Raw genomic sequence first — 18,321 nt, forward strand, 5'->3', positions numbered from 1 at the left:
GTTTTCTGCATTGCTTCTTTGGCTGTACTTCTTGTATCTGCATTGTCACAATAAAATGTTTGTGCAAGAATTTATACTGAGATTTGAGATACTGAAAAAGAGTTATTTCCGTGCATTCCTTCTCTTCCCTGACTACTTCTATCCTGTTTTACTAAAGGAGTTAAGACTCAATAATAGTTTACTCAATAATGGTGTGAATATTTACTATCAGGTAAGCAAATAATATTAAAATCTATAATATACAAAGGAACAACCATTTTCTATGTTTTCCTGGCAACACATTTAATATCAAATAATTCTATGTAGGTATAGCTGTTGTGTGAATATTTACTTCAATTATCTAATCAAGTCAATGGCAAATTTCTGTTTCCTTTTTAAAGCTGCACGTGACTGGGTATTCAAATTGAACAGGAATTTGCTTTTCACATAATTGGTTAATTGAGGTGAATATTTACACAATTTATTAAATGAAAATTCTCAGCTCCATTAGGAAAGCAACCTTTATAATGTTCACTAATTCCTACACGGGATCATCTTTCATAGTTCTCACAACTGAAGCCTGATGAATACTGAGATGTGATTGCTTGATGGGGGTTACTGACCATCAATGCTCAATGTTCTAAGTAACCGACCTTTGAATCAGCAATGCAGAAGATGTAATTCAACTGGGGTTCAAGTGGAGGTGTATTTTATAATACAATAACAAAAGATGACAGAAAATGATTGGATGTTTTACAGTGACATTCTTCCTTATAAGAGAAAGCAGAAGGCATTTTTTTTGGATTTGTACAGCAAGATTCCTCACCATGACTGCATCTTCTTTGTTCCACATGAGGGTTAAACCTGTCTTCGTATACAACTTAAAGTATGTATCCGTTTTCTGAATGAGGATCCCAAAACTGTAGTATGGTGTCTTAACACTGCAAAATACAGTAATTAGAACATATTCAGTGCAAGGTTATTTTTCTACGAATAATTTGAAAGTGTGTAAAGAATAAGCGACACAATCACATAAAACCAGGCTACTCCATGGGCTACTTTCTAAAGATGTAAAGCTGAACTCAAATGGGTGGGGATTTTAAGTGTCTGTGTTTCTAGCTTGAAATAGGCTGTCAATGAGAAATATTCTGATTGGGGATAACATGATTATGTTGAAATTGATGTTGAAGCGAAACTTGGTGAAATTTGGTTGAAAAAAAATCCTACTTTATTATTTAGAGGGTGGGAGTTTTTTAGGGGGGGGGGGGGGGGTAGTATGAAGTATTCTTTGCATCTATATTTTATTTCCTTTTCTTGTATTTGATTTTTTTTTTTTGGTGTACTGTCACTTCAAAGGTTTTATTACTTTTTCTTTCACTGTCTTTCTTTATTCTGTGAAATAAAAAAAATGATAAGACTAATGAGAAGCCCTTTTCTGGCACAAGAACAGGTCCAGGATAGTTAAAATGAGCATTCATTTAACACCCAGTGCACCATTAAGTACCACAAAACAACACAAAGTTCGCCCTTTATATTGACTTCAACGCACCTCACAAAAATTGCAAAATTTTGCCAAAATCCCACAACTCACTAAAATGTTGCAGTCATGAAAACTTTGTTTGGCCCATCAACATATTGTAATATGGTGTTGGCTTGATTCTAAGATTCTAGTGAATCAAATTTCAGTTGTTAAAAGTGGTGAGGTCTAAAAACAAATAAAAGAAAAGTATTTTCTAAAACTTACTTACTTGTATTCATTTTATATTCTCTATCAACCTCATTGTCTTTACATACACATAACAGAGGAGGATTTTTAAATGTATGTTGTTTGAAAACAGCATGGCATAAGTTGGAATTCCCCTTTATTAATGCTAGTTAATTTACTATTACAGAAGAAATGTTATATAATATAGTATAATGACCTTTGCCAAACATGGTGTGTATATCTGTACTATTGTAGCAAAATATACAGAGCTAGGGTGCATCGAACAAATCACCTTTCCTCATGAATTAGCTGTAGTTTCATATGATTTAACTCATAGTGAAAACTCTATTAATACTTTTATAGTCCGAACACTATTGAAAGAATAATATTTAACAACTATTTTAGTATGCAATGTTTACAAACTAGGGTTGATATCATATTTTTTTTCTCATTTGCCGGATATTGGGCAAGTACTTACTTCTACAAAATTCTACAAAATTCAGTGCAGTTTAGTATTCACTTTCCAATCCTTTCTATAAACATTGGCAGACTGATTTTGCAATATGATTCACTTCAGTTCTTGAGAATGGATGATTCAGAACAAAAGGGTAGATTTCTATTTAAATGTCCAGTAATTGAAACTGCTATAAATGTTTATGACTTCTCTCAGGGCTACACCTTATAGTGCTTACCATATGGTCTAGGTTACTTACAAAGCTTGGTCTATCTATTAAGGAACCTCATTTTAATTTCTTTATCTAATACACCACACCCAGGAGAACACCTGGTACAAATGTCATATCATACACTGGTCCTCACAAAAGACAGCTCATTTACCCAGAATGCAATTCTGCCAAGAATTATGGATATTGTTGAACAGATGATGGACATATAAAAGCTTAAGTAGTTTTGCCAGCCCAGAGAAAGAATTACACCTGTATGTAATGCCGCGTACACACGATCCAAATTTCCGACAACAAATGTTCGATGTGAGCTTGTTGTTGGAAATTCCGACCATGTGTAGGCTCCATCGGACATTTTCTGTCAGAATTTCTGACAACAAAAATTTGAGAGCTGGATCTCAAATTTTCCAACAACAAAATCCGTGTGTACACAATTCCAATGCACAAAATTCCACGCATGCTCGGAATCAAGCAGAAGAGCCACACTGGCTATTGAACTTCCTTTTTCTAGTCCCGTCATACGTGTTGTACGTCAGCGCATTCTTGCCGATCAGAATTTCCAAAAACATTTGTGCGACCATGTGTATACAAGACAAGTTTCAGCCAACATCCGTTGGAAATAAATCCACGGTTTGGTTGTCGGAAATTCTGATCGTCTGTACGCGGCATAAGAATGATTTACGTCACAAATATTCCCCTTTTATAATAAAGTATCATCGACTTTAGTAAAAGTAATAGCTAGCAGGAATTACATTGAATCAGATACCCAAATAATGTTCCGTTTACTGTAATTCCTTCCTGACATCTTTTCTCCTAAGTCATGATTTATGTGGCCTGTCTTCAAAACAGCAGCTGGTAGTATAATTAAGCATTTCTGTACTTTTAATTAGTCAACTTTTTTCAGATTACTGCTACCCATAAAAAAATTTGAAGATTCTCATCCAATCAGGTTTAAAAGACGCTAAAATCTTTATGGGCTATCTCTACTATTTATGCAGGTTTGGGGGTGGAATGGTATCTGAAATAGATTTCTGTAGATGACTTCATAGAAAATATAAAACCAAGAATATTAAGCAATTTAAACCCCTCCCAGAAAGATTTTTTTATATAAAAAAGAATGCATCTTTCAGGTGCTGCATTGTGTAAACGTTAAAATACACTTATATTTCATAGACGATATAAAGCTGAGCATATTAAACCATTTAAATCCCCCTTCGTCACACACAGGTATGTTCCATATACATGGAGTATGATGTGGATTTGCTCAATCAGCAATACAAAATGTTGGATTGTTTTTTGAACAAATGCATATTATATTACATGTAGTACCATTGTGAAAGCAATAATTTTTGTGGGTAATTGGAACACTGTGACAGGGGGTTTTTAAACTGTTTAATATGCTAGGTTTTATATAAAAATTAGTTTTAATGGTTACACTGTGCAGCACCTGAAAAGCCATTCTTTTTGATATACAAAAATTGTTATAGTTCATAGAGAATGTGGTGCTGCTTTGTTGTTATCAGCCCAAGTAACCCAGATATTCTCTATATGATTGTTATTAGTCCCTTGAATAACCCTGGCAATGAAGATGTAGAAATTTGCTTGCGCAGACATTTCCAGCTTTTGTTTTTATGCCGTTGTCATGACATAAAAATTGTAATGTCTAGATGATTTTATTACTCCTCTCAGATACAGCTGGAGGTGGAAGCATATAAATGTCCTTCCTCAGTAACATTCAACTTTATTTTATGCCATGACCATTAGACAGAATGATCCTTCACCAGTCACGGGATCCAACCAGTCTCTTGTCTATGGCTATCAATAGAAAACATACACACCCATGTGATGTGATTGAATCTTTCTAAGAACTAAGAAGTTATAAAGTTTAAACTATAATCTATAAAGTGTAAACTACAAAGTTTAAAAAAGATGTGTGCCACTGTTTTTATTATCAGATTTTTCTTTGTGTAGAAACATTGCACTTTTTCTAATCTTCATTGTTTAATGATGGATCCATTACTCAGAAATTGCTATGAAAGCAATTCTGAATAATGTATGTTTCTGAAACTTCTAACGCCCCAAGCATAAATAAATTCAATTTATGTAATTATCATTGACATACATTATTAATTACCGCATGCTCACCCCTTCAGATGAAAACATCATTTAACATTCATTTAAATATTTTGATATTTTTCTCCATTTATATTTATTTTGTATCCATATTCCACACAAAACAGTTTAGGAAAGAGATTCTTGAGGGTATTTGACAATATTACCAATGTACATAGTCCATTGTACACTTGTCTCTATTACTAAAGCTAGCCGTTGATGATGCAATTTCCTTTATTGCAACCACGGGTTGCAGGAAGGAAAATCGCTCAATTTCCCTATCAACACAGCCACTGGCTTCCGCAGACCTATTGTGTTCTCCCTGGGTGGGGGGCAGGGAGCCGTGCCTGCCGGGAGAACACAATTAATATTAGCGGCTATAGCTGCTGGCAATAATTGCATTTAAAGATCAATGGATCGACTTGAGTACAATCAGCCTGCCCGTACATGGTTCAAATCTAAGCCGGACCCTGCTGAACCCACCGAGGCTGGCTTTAGAACTATTTTTTTTACCTTTAAAGAAACCTACTGTCTCAACTAATATGGTTACATAGAAAAACTTTCCCTTCTCCCTACATGTTTCAAAATGATTTGTGGGCTTGTCAGGGGACAGAAGATGATGATGTTAAATACTTGACCTAATACTGCAGTATATCAGTACAGGTAGACTGAAAAATACTTAAAACAAACTATGAGGATCTTGCGAGCTACCTGTTGTGAAAGTAAAAATATAAAAAATATTAAAATAAAGATATAAGTGGTGCATAGTAATGATCGACAGCTGCTAGCACTTATCATTTCTCATAAAGCCATGTGAAAACAATATAAATTGAAAGGGAAAGGTAGATACCAAAATTTCCCTTGTATTGTCACGCGTAGGGGAGGGGACAGGACGGTATAGGAAGCAGCTGGTCTGCTTTACAGAGAACGGGCATACAAACTCAAACAAAACCCACCGTTTTAAGGCACATTACAGAGTGGTGCACTGAATGCACCTAACCCATGTGAGGACCCTGTGCCTGGGCTTTTTGTTTGTACAATCAAATTGTGTTAAAACGTTATCACGCTATGGAGTTTCTCTTTACTGTTTGTATATGAGGACAAAGCACCAGTGAGCATTTTGGAACTATACAGCTAACTTAGAATCCCTGAGGTGGTTGACCGAACTTAATTGCGAGGTCACAAGCTCTGAGGTGAGCGGCCATTGCCTGAGGGTGGGGAGCACTTAAGAGTGGACACTGCAACACGTTGCTTTCACCTTTTTATTAAGTCACCATTACACCTTTAATAAGGACTGTATACCAATTATGTTGGACTGCTCTTCGTTTGATTAGGATGTCACTGTGATATACACTATAGCACTTTATGGTTCACATTTGTGGCACCATATATAATCTTTAAAAGTTTGTTTATCATTTTAATTTTGTCTGTCGGAATGTGACACTTAACGCAGATTTTATCATCACAGCAATCAAAGGACTCTATATACATTTTTTGCCATATATTATTTCTCTGTAAGTTTATCACGTTTCATTTTTTATTTTTATTATTGCAATGTTGGCACTTTAAAATCATTGTTGGAATTAATATCAGGAGATAGCACAGCATAGTCATTTTCAATTAAGCCTGAAAAATACTATAACACAAAATAAAAGGCCTTTAAGAAAAAAGAGCATACCTGACCCTAGTAATCCTGTACAGACACTTTTACTTAAATTGAAAGTCCTAATGTCAGGAGATCATTCAAGTTAGTCATCTACATGTGAGAACTAGAAAGTGATCCTATAAGATGCATACCATGCACTACATATGTAATAGCAAATGTTTATAATAACAAGTTGTGCTGTTGGCTTTTTAGTGGGCTTTTTTAGTGATAATTGTAGTCACAAATCTGTACAGAGATTTAAATCAAACTCAGCTGTTTATATTATAAAGACAGAGAAGTGCATTTTTTATCAAAGCAGGTACAGGTACAACTTTTTAAAACTCTAACAAATTAGAATTAATTATTATTATTACATTTAGCAAAAACAAGATAAAAAAAAACATTCACTTACGTATCCCCATTTACCACTACAAAACTGCTTTGCAGTAGAATTACGACATCTTTAATAGTAACGATGATCTTGTATATGAATGGGTGATCCCTGTCAGCTGACCGCTGGATGTGCACTGAGAATTCCTTATAAGCGTCCCGACAGTCTGAAGCTAAGTTGTAGCTGCATTTCCCCTGAAATTGGTAATAGTCCCCATCAAATGTCTTGAAGTGAGAGTTTCCCCATGTACTGCAGACGTAATGACCATGGTCGCGTAACCATCCTGTGAATAGATGGTATGGGTGGTTTTAACTGCTAATAGATAAACAAAGCTTGTGAACATTCATTTTCAGGACTATAGAATTAGTGAAAAGTGTCCATATCATGCAACAATCTCACGGTTGTTTCACCAACTGACAGCTCTTGCCTGACTTATCCTGGACAAACCCTCCATATGTACGTCTGTTCAGAAGATGCTAATAATGAAGGCAATATCAGCTTTTTCTTCTCTATAAAAAGTTGCACACTAAATATGACCCTTTCACTATGTTTGGTATCATTTTATCAATTTTCTTAAGCAATTTTTTGGTGAATCTGTTGTCACGGTACTTTTTGGAGATCTTGACAATAACAGCACTTCCTGTTTCTAGCTGACAATGCTATGTCACTGCCTTATAAGTTAGCAGCAGCTTTGTCAGTCCACTCCTTCAGTTTGCAGCTGCAATTTTATTGGATAGAAAGCCCAAAGGCAAACTTAATGGATTGCACACAGGCTGACAATGCTGTGCCTAATTGCAAGGCAGTGGCTTACCACAGTCAGCCAGCAACAGATAGTGCTGTTACTGGCAGGATATCAAAAAATAGGATTTTTATAACAGCTTACCTGAAAAATCCTTTTCTTGGAGTACATCACGGGATACAAAGCCATAGTATTAACTATATGGGTATAGAGGCACCTTCAGGTGAAGGACACTGGCACACCCAATACAGGAAGTTCACTCCCTATATAACCCCTCCTCCTACCAGGAGTACCTCAGTTTTTGTAGCAAAGCAATATACCTAAACCACAGAAAGAGGGGAGGGACCTCTGTGTCCCGTGATGTACTCCCAGAAAAGTATTTTACAGGTAAGCTGTTATAAAAATCCTATTTTCTTTATCATACATCAGGGGACACAGAGCCATAGTATTAACTATATGGGACGTCCCATAGCAATGCTATTTGAGGGGAGGGAGACACAACCCGTAGGGCACCCCCAGACTTGAGGACCTATACTGCTGCCTGCAGCACACTGTGCCCAAGGGCGATATCCTCATGCCTTCTTACATCCACCTGATAAAACCTGGTGATTGTATGTACTGAAGACCACGTTGCGGCCTTACAGATCTGAGCCATGGAGGCCTGGTGATGCATTGCCCAAGAAGCACTAACTGCTCTGGTCGAATGCGCTTTGACTTGAAAAGGTGGAATCTTACCTTTTAAACCATAAGCCTGAATTATAACTTGCCGAATCCACGTAGCAACAGTGGATTTTGATGCTGCCGGTCCTTTCCTAGGACCTTCTGGAAGCACAAATAAGACATCAGTCTTCCGGATCTGAGCAGTCGTCTTTAAATAGACTTTGACCGCTCTCACCACATCAAGACAATGTAGTGACTTCTCTTCCCTAGAACATGGTTTTGGAAAAAACGATGGCAGGACAATATCTTGGTTCAGGTGAAAACCTGAGACCACTTTAGGCAGAAAACTTGGATGAGGACGCAACATGACCCTGTCCACGTGAATAATCAAATGTGGCTCTTTACAAGAAAGAGCAGCCAATTCCGAAACCCTCCTTGCTGAGGATATAGCAAATAAGAACACTAGCTTCCTTGTCAGAAGGACTAAGGGAGTATGCTGTATCTGTTCAAATGGCTGTTTTTGTAACACTGACAAAACTAAGTTCAAGTCCCAAGGGTTCAAAGGTGATCTGACTGGTGGATTAAGCCACATCACCCCCTGCAAAAAACCCTGGACCAAAGAATGCGAAGCAAGCGGTCTTTGAAATAAGACCGTTAAAGCTGAGACTTGGCCCTTAATAGTACTCAAGGCCAGCTTCATCTCTACCCCTAATTGTAGAAAGGCAAGAATTCTGCCTATGTTATACTTCCGAGGGTGCCAGCCCTTGGACTCACACCAGGAAACATAAGCCCTCCAGACTCTATAATATATAGTTCTGGAAGCTGGCTTCCTTGCATTGATCAAGGTAGAGACAACTGACCGGATAGCCCACGTTTCTTCAGAATGTGGGTTTCAATAGCCAAGCCGTTAAATTTAAAGTTTGGAAGGTAGCATGGAATATCGGCCTCTGTGAGAGTAGGTCTGGCCGTAATGGAAGGGATCCTCCACCGCCATCTTTACGATTTCTGCATACCAGGACCTTCTGGGCCATGCTGGGGCTACCAGAATTACTGGCTTTCTTTCCAGCTTGATCCTGCAAAGAAGTTGTGGCAGCAAGTGAATAGGGGGGAATGCATAAATCAGTGAGAACTGATACCACAGGGTCACCAACGCATCTGTTCCGCATGCGAGTGGATCCCTTGTCCTGGACACAAAGTTGACCAACTTCATGTTGAACCTGGACACCAGAAGAGCTATGTCCGGAGTCCCCCATTTGTGGCAAACAGCCCGAAAAATGTCGGGGTGAAGAGACCTTTCCCCCGGGAGCAACTGCTGGTAGCTTAAGAAGTCCGCCTGCCAATTCTCTACCCCCGGAAAGAAAACTGCTGATAGGCATGGAACATTCCTTTCTGCCCAAGTTAGGATATGGTTCACCTCCTTCAGTTTTGCAGGTTTCCGGCCCCAGGACTTCTTTTGTACCTGGGCCTGACCCTGAGGCTTTTCTCTAGACTCTGACGGCAGAGGCCATCGCCACTGCCTAGAGGCGGATGCCCCTGGCGTAGGAGAAAGAGTCTGCTTAAATGAAGGGCGTTTACTCCTTCTCTTAACTGGCAAAAGAGTACTTTTCCCACTTGAAATCTTTTGGATGTATTTGTCCAAGTCATCCCCAAATAGCTGATCCCCACGAAAAGGAAAACCAGTCAGGAAAGACAAAAACAGAATATTCCATAGCTCAACTCACCAACCAGTCTGCCAACTGACCAAATTAACCTGTCCAACAGTCTGTGTTAAAAACAAAGGTTTAGTTAGCACGCATTTGCAAACTGGTTGGTGAGTTGAGCTATGGAATATTCTGTTTTTGTCTTTCATGTGATAGCCCTTCCATGTGCTCCTTGCCGTGAAGGCCAGTTATAGGTGGGGGCAGGGGCCATTTGTTTGTTATTGGTGTATATTGGTCTGGGGACACACTGTACACCTTTGCTGCCATTGTCCTCTTGCTGGGTGTCCAGTGTGCTCCTGTTCCTTTAAGGGGGATTGGGCTGCCTCCAGGCCCACCTGCCCCTCATCTGTCCATTTAATGCATGTGCTTCCATTGTGGACACGCTTATAAATTCAGTAGTGTTAGGACTGCAAGCATACACAGGGTGCTGTGAAGAGGCCTTGCAGCTTATGCATGCGTTTGCAAATGCGTGCTAACTAAACCCCTGTTTTTAACGCAGACTGCTGGACAGGTTAATTTGGTCAGTTGGCAGACTGGTTGGTGAGTTGAGCTATGGAATGTTCTGTTTTTGTCTTTCATGTGATAGCCCTTCCATGTGCTCCTTGCTGTGAAGGCCAGTTATAGGTGGGGGCAGGGGCCATTTGTTTGCTATTGGTGTATATTGGTCTGGGGACACACTGTACACCTTTGCTGCCATTGTGCTCTTGCTGGGTGTCCAGTGTGCTCCTGTTCCTTTAAGGGGGATTGGGCTGCCTCCAGGCCCACCTGCCCCTCATCTATCCATTTAATGCATGTGCTTCCATTGTGGAGACACTTATAAATTCAGTAGTGTTAGGACTGCAAGCATACACAGGGTGCTGTGAAGAGGCCTTGCAGCTTATGCATGCGTTTGCAAATGCATGCTAACTAAACCCCTGTTTTTAACGCAGACTGTTGGACAGGTTAATTTGGTCAGTTGGCAGACTGGTTGGTGAGTTGAGCTATGGAATGTTCTGTTTTTGTCTTTCATGTGATAGCACTTCCATGTGCTCCTTGCGGTGAAGGCCAGTTATAGGTGGGGACAGGGGCCATTTGTTTGAAACCAGTCAGGAGCCTTTTGCATGGTGCTTCGGCTGACCAATTTTTTTAACCACAGGATCCTACGCATGTGTACCAACACAAGCGGGACGCCTGGTAAATAGAATCTTTAATGGCATCTATGGCAAAACATAATGCTCTTGGTAGTTCAGCCAAATCCCAGGCTTGCTGTACAGGAACCTCCTTAAGGGCCTGTCTGAACTGGTCCTTTAGGGATTGACAGATGCCTATTGCAGCAACTGCAGGCTGAGTAACCTCACCTGCCAAAGAAAAAGAGGATTTTAACAAAAATTCCAACCTTTTGTCTGTTGGATATTTAAGCATTTATGCATTGTCTACTGGACAAGTTAGACTTTTATCCACACTGGATATAGCAGCGTCAACTGCTGGTACATTCCATCTTTTGGTGAATTTCTCCTCCATGGCATAGAGTACTGTGAATCTCTTTGGAGGGAGAAAATGCTTATCCGGGTGATCCCATTCAGCATAAATAAGCTGTTCTAGTAATGCATGGACAGGATACGCATGCAAAGGCTGTGAATGTTTTAAGGAACCCAAAGAAGAAATGGAACTTTCAGCTGACTCAGTTAGGAGCAGCTTGAAAGTAGAACGAACCATCTCCATAAGAGACTGGACCATCAATTTCTCAGATTGCGAGGTTGAAAAGGGTTCATCCACTGTTGTTTCCTCTGCAGAGGAGCAATCGGTTTGTCTTTCTTCCTGATCGCCTGAAGGTAACCCCTCACCCCCTACCCACTGTTCCCTAGGTAAAGGGTCTAAGGTGGGGGAGGGGTATATACCACGCTTCCTATCACTTTGGATGGAGGATGCGATTATAGCCGCTAATCTTCCCTCTAGCCCCAACAGGGCAGAGGAAAAGGCATCTTCAGTCACGTATACAGGGGCTGAGATGTGAGAAGCAGCTGCACCACCAATTGGTTCCAATGACTCACCCTGGCTTGCCACACCTGGTTTTTCAGGAAAAGATGACAGTGTGGAGGCACGACTGGTGTTCCCAGCACCTGGGGGTGAATTTTTTGGTACCTTTTTGAGGTCTTTGTGATGTCCTTTTTGGCAGGCATAGTCCTAAGCACAAAAGCAGAGGCACTATTTAAATGCACTAATCGCTGAACAATAGTCTGACAGTATAATGTTGCTAATAAAAGTTCAGCCTATCGCTGGGAAAAATGTCCTTTCCATATTGGGAATGCCCATTTGCAGCCCTTACGTGCCCCACCGCTCCTGTGTCCCGAGTGGTCAGCCAGCTTGCTTCTCCTCGCTATACAGCTGAGGAGAGACTGCTCTAATATAATGTCTCCACCATTCGCTTGCGCCGTGCGTCCTCGTTGACGCTACATCCCACACAAGGTGCTGTGCCTAGGCCCCGCCCCCTCCGTACACACCCACCCCCCCTTTCGTTTGAAAATACCCCCCCTTATGGGGGGGGGTATTGCAAGGGGAGCAGCAACAACTGTTGATTTCCCAAACCCTCTCGGTCCCTTCAGGGGGGAGAAATGCGGAATGGCAGAACTCTTACCTACAAGAGGAATCCTCGCTGTGCAAGCTGCTGCTGATCCACACACAGACTGACACTGAGCTGAAGTGAAGGCAACAAATTAAGGTATGTGCATATACTCCCTCTAGTGGAGATTTAAGGCATGACAACATTTTTCCCTAAATAAGAAAAACCATAGGTGAACTTTTACAGTTCCTAGGCTTCTTCCCTTACCTTATCCTCGCCGCAGGATACTGCTGATAACAGACAGATCCAACCTTCACCCATCATGGTAGGCTGCGTTTAGCAAACCTTCAAGGACCGGGTCCCTTTTTATCGGGGTTCCACTCCCTTGGACCTGTATTAGCACCCCGCCAGGAAAAAAACTTTAGGTAATGTAAGCAGGACCAAAGCCCTGGGTCCCGGGGTCCAGCCCTGTAAGAAGAGGCGTTACAGGCAAAACCTTGTTCTTCCCATACGAGGCCCAGGTACCATCTACTTTGGAAAAATATCAAAATTACCGCGCTTCCCAAATGTGAAAAATACATAAGCTGCAGTTCTAATTGTGAGGCATACACAAATACAAAAATTCAAATAATCTATATGAACCGCGCTACAAGATTAAATTAGTCCCTTACTATGATTGAGACCAAACAAAATATAAATTGAAATTAGATGAGCATATATAAAAATTAATCATTTAAAGTGACAGTATATAATGATATAAAATGTGTAATGATAACAAAAAAAGGAAAAAAATAAATTAAAAAAGTCCCAAAACCAAAACGTGGTTTAAGTGGTGAAAAACCAAATTCAATTGTGATAACATAAAATGTAAAAATGAATGACGATGAGTGGAGGAAAGGAGATCCCTGTAGCCAAATCAATGTTGAAATGGTGACTAATATAAATTCATCGGCAAACACCCAGTGAGAAAATCCACCACTTGTAAAAATGCACGCTTACCAAAGGCAAGCTACAAATCAGCTTGTATGTAGATATCCACTCAGTGGAGACAACACCTTCAATCTCCCCACAGAGGATAGATAGGCAGGACCCTCCGTCCAGGGAATCCAATTGATCAGCAGGGGAGACCCAGAGAAATAAAAGATATATTCTCCATAGTGTGAATCAGTATAAAACACTTTATTTAAAAAAGGGGATAATTGCACTTACATCAAACAGCACGAATTAGAAGCATATACGAACATAAAACAGCCGGCCGGACTGTGTACATCTCCCGTTCAAGACGAGATGAGAAACGTTGACGTCAGCGCGTCAGCCTTCCGACGTACATTTCGTCCTATTGGACGTCGTCATGGGAACCGTTCAGGGATTCCCTGGACGGAGGGTCCTGCCTGTCTATCCTCTGTGAGGAAATTGAAGGTGTTGTCTCCACTGAGTGGATATCTACATACAAGCTGATTTGTAGCTTGCCTTTGGTAAGCGTGCATTTTTACAGGTGGTGGATTTTCTCACTGGGTGTTTGCCGATGAATTTATATTAGTCACCATTTCAACATTGATTTGGCTACAGGGATCTCCTTTCCTCCTACCATCTACTTTGGCCTCAGTGGCACTTTGGATGGATCCGGTCTGTGGAGGCTGTTTAACCCTTTCATGACTAAGCCTATTTTTAAAATTTGGTGTTTACAAGTTAAAATCCGTATTTTTTGCTAGAAAATTACTTAGAGTTCCCAAACATTATATATATTTTTTTAGCAGAGAATCTAGAGAATAAAATGGAGATTGTTGCAATAGTTTATATCACACGGTATTTGTGCAGTGGTGTTTTAAACGCAAATTTTTGGAAAAGGGACACTTTCATGAATTTTTAAAAATCCAAACAGTAAAGTTACCCCAATTTTTTTGTATAATGTGAAAGATGATGTTACGCCGAGTAAATAGATACCAAACATGTCACCCTTTATAATTGCATGCACTCGTGGAATGGCGACAAACTACGGTACCTATGAATTTCCATAGGCGACGCTTTAAATTTTTTTTACGGTTACCAGGTTTGAGTTACAGAGGTGGTCTAGGGCTAGAATTATTGCTCTCGCTCTGATGATCGCGGCGATACCTCACATGTGTGATTTGAACACCGTTTACATATGCGGGCGCGACTTCTGTATGCGTTTTCTTCGCTGCATGAGCTCGCGGGGACGGGGGCACTTTAAAAAAAAAAAAAATTTTTTATTTTTTTTATTTATTTTTATACTTTATAAATTGTGTTTAAAGAAAAACATTTTTTTTTTTTACTTTTATTGCTGTCACAAGGAATGTAAACATCCCTTGTGACAGTAATAGGTGGTGACCCCCGATCCCTCCTTTGCACTTCAAAGTATTCAGATCGCCGAAAACGGCGATTCTGAATACTGTGAATTTTTTTAAAACCGGCGCCATTGGCAGCCAAGTAAATGGGAAGTGACGTCATGACGTCGCTTCCGCGTTTACATTGAGAAGGCTGGAACGAAGCCACCTACAGCTTCGTTCCAGCCCGCCCCCAGCCGCCAAAGGCAGCCGATTGGACACCGGGCCTCCCGATTGCACGGGAGACCCGGTAAGAGCAGTGGGAGGCGGCGGGAGGGGGGGGATGTCCCCTCCCACTCCTCCGGTATAACAGCCAAGCGGCTTTTAGCCGCATCGGTTGTTATACTCGGATAGCCGATCGCCCGCTGTAAACAACGGTACCAGGATGATGCCTGCAGCTGCGGGCATCATCCCGGTATAACCCCGGAAAGCCGAGTACGCATATCTGCGTATGGTCGGCGGGAAGGGGTTAAATCCAACAAGGATCCCTCCAGCGGAGCTCTTCAGAGCACATCTTCACTCGTGACCAACACCTTAGACACTGGTGAAAAAACTGAGGTACTCCTGGTAGGAAGAGGGGTTATATAGGGAGTGAACTTCCTTTATTGGGTGTGCCAGTGTCCATCATGAAGGTGCCTATATACCCACATAGTTAATACTATGGCTCTGTGTCCCGTGATGTACGATAAAGAAAAAGAATCCTTGCAATGGATTAACAAAAAACAATTTGCTTAAGAAACCTGTATACAGTGAGACATGATTCCAAATGTACTGAAAATTGCATTTTGAGTTTACAAATATCTAACTGCATTTTACCTTGTCTCTGTTAGAGCCTTAAAACAAAAATACATTTTGTTTGACTTTTTCTTATATATATAAATTGTATATTCCATAAGATTAACTGAAACTACTGTACATAGGCATCTTCCATAATCAAAACATGCATTAACCTGGCCTCTCCTCCCCCCACTAGGTCTATGGACAACCTATGATCCCAAGTGGGATGGGCGATGAGGGACAGTGGCCGTGTCCAATCTAGTGAAAGAGGTCGCAGCAGCAGTGTTGTCAGGGAAGTGACTGTCATCAGGAGACTGCGTGGTACCAGGTGCAGGAGGGCGGAGGTGTGGATGTCATTGCTGGTTGATGAGTCGGCAGTCCCAGTCCCTGGAGAAGAGCTGTGAGGTATATTGACCTTATCACTGTGAGCCTGTGTTTCATTCAAGTCCTGTAGAACTCTTCATACAAGAGATCTTCCACAACTGACACAAACTCTGGAGCCCCTATACTGGCGGACCTTGATGGTGATTTGGACTTAGAATCTGAGTGGCTGTAATTCATTCTACCATAACGCTGACTTATCTTGAGAGTCTGCTGAGTTTGACCCCCTGGGGGAGTGTGTTACACAAGGTGGAATTTGCTCACGTTTTATGGTGAAAGCAGCACTCTCTGACCACTTACAATCTACATTAAAAAAAAACCTCTTATGAACTGTCTGCTTCACCATCTACTGCTTATAGACTTTTACGTGTGGGATTAACCACACGTTGTGATATTGCATTTTTTATCACGTTTATTCATTTTTAGCGCTGTTTTGGTATTTTAACCACTTCAATACAGGGCACTTAGACACCTTCCTGCCCAGACCAATTTTTAGCTTTCAGTGCTGTCGCAGTTTGAATGACAATTGCGCTGTCATGCTACACTGTACCCAAACTAAATTTTTATCATTTTGTTCCCACAAATAGAGCTTTCTTTTGGTGGTATTTGATCACCTCTGCGGTTTTTATTTTTTGCTAAACAAATAAAAAAAGACAGAAAATTTTGAAAAAAATAAAAGTTTTGCTTTTGTTTCTGTTAAAAAAAATTGTAAATAAGTAAGTTTTCTCTTTCACTGATGGGCACTGATAAGGCGGCACTGACAGGCACTGATACGGCGGCACCAATGAGGTGGCACCAATGAGCGGGCACTGACGGCCACTGACGATGGACACTGATATGCGGCACTGATGGGCACTGGTAGGCGGCACTGATGGGTGGCACTGATATGCAGTACTGATAGGCATTGATAGGCGGCACTGATGGGCACTCATGGGTGGCACTGGGTGGCACTGGTTGGCACTGATGGGCGACACTGATGGGCACTGAAAGGTGGCACTGCTGGGCACTGATAGGGTGGCACTAATAGGCGGCACTGCTGGGCACTGGTAGGCGGCACTGCTGGGCACTGATATGTGGCACTGATGGGCACTGATACGCGGCACTGATATGAGGCACTGATAGGCATCCCTGGTGGCACTGACAGTGGTAGGTATTGGAGTGGGCACTGATTGGCAGCTGCCCGGGCACTGATTGGCAGTTGCCTGGGCACATAGTGGTATTTCCCTGGGGGCCTAGGGGCATACCTGGTGGTCCAGTGTGGATGGCTTCACTGGTGGTCCTGGGTGGCTTCCCTGGTGGTCCTGGGTGGGATCCGAGGGGGGGCTGTGCTGATAAACAATCTGCACAGACCCCCCTGTCAGGAGAGCAGCCGATCGGCTCTCCTCTACTCGCGTCTGTCAGACGCGAGTGAGGAAAAGCCAATTACCGACTCTTCCTATTTACATCGTGATCAGCCGTGATTGGACACGGCTGATCACGTGGTAAAGAGTCTCCATCAGAGACTATTTACCTAGATCGGTGTTGCGGAGTGTCAGACTGACACCCCGCAACAACGATCGCCGCGATGCGCGCCCCCGGGGGCACGCAGCGGCTCGATATTCCTGATCAAGTCATATGACGTCCAGTCAGGAATATCAAACCACTTTGCCGCTGTCATTTTGTAATAGGGCGGGCGGCAAGTGGTTAATATTTGAATCATTTATTTATTTATATACCACTGTTTGGCATATCAGCATTGTAATTGACAATTGATATTATGATCTTAAATTAAGTATTTCTCGTCTCAGATTTTTTTTTTCATTTATGTTATATAAATCACCAGGCTGTTAGAAGAAATATGTGAAAATGTTTGCCTGACACTTACAGATGCCTATATATCTAGATCATTGACACATACTCACTTATCACAAGTGATGTTCTACTTGTATTGCTTGTAAAAATTGAGAATTTTATGGTCAACAATATTTTAATGTCAGAAGATGTAAACCTCCAGAACATCCTAAATAAAATTCTTTCAAAGTGAACATCACAAAATATTTCTATGTCTATCCCAATCACTTTACATTCTGCAATGCCATACTTTTCATTTGTTATCACCTACCATTTTTTAAAATAATTTTCTTAGCCCATTGCAAATGATGGGCAAATAGAGGGTAGGTAAAAAAATTAAATTACCTGATCTTATAGAAAAGGCACTTGAGAGAGCCAATGCCAGCCACAGCACCACCAAGCTGGCAGTCTTAAACCCCATTGTATGCCCCCGGGGTGATGTTCCTTCAGGAATATAAGGTACAGTTACTTCTTGATATTTATAGCATTACTTGACGTGTTGTGACCTCACACCAGCAGGAGCAGAGAAAGGTTTAATCTTTACAATCAGAGTAAACAGAATTTTTTCTTATTATATTATACTGTCTGGGAGGGATCTTCTGAGAGATGTTTATTTCTTTAACCAAGTAACTGCTGGTCAGACCTTTGATACAATAGTCAATTTAAAGTCAATTTCCTATATAAGTTACATACTAAAACAAGACATTTATTTCAACCCATGTAATATACCTTTCTGTTAGAGGAAATAATAACGTCCTGTTTGATCTTGTCTTATATATGCAGTTGGTATATTCCTTTCTTTGAACATTTGTACTTATATTTTTATATGATCATA

At 40.9% G+C, this 18,321-nt stretch overlaps 1 protein-coding gene across 1 annotated transcript in view; it reads right to left on the reverse strand.

Annotated features, from left to right (window-relative positions):
- Positions 1–17,934, reverse strand: part of LOC141111717 (uncharacterized) — a 491,097-nt gene extending 473,163 nt beyond the window's left edge. Inside the window, 3 exon segments of the mRNA XM_073603861.1 lie at positions 806–920; positions 6,537–6,798; positions 17,832–17,934. Of these exon segments, the coding sequence (XP_073459962.1) occupies positions 806–920; positions 6,537–6,798; positions 17,832–17,907 (453 nt within the window). The 5' untranslated portion in view covers positions 17,908–17,934.
- Between the last annotated feature and the right edge of the window lie 387 nt (positions 17,935–18,321).

The sequence above is a fragment of the Aquarana catesbeiana genome, linkage group LG11, assembly GCF_042186555.1.
Source record: "Aquarana catesbeiana isolate 2022-GZ linkage group LG11, ASM4218655v1, whole genome shotgun sequence".
Classification (NCBI taxonomy): Eukaryota; Metazoa; Chordata; class Amphibia; order Anura; family Ranidae; genus Aquarana; species Aquarana catesbeiana.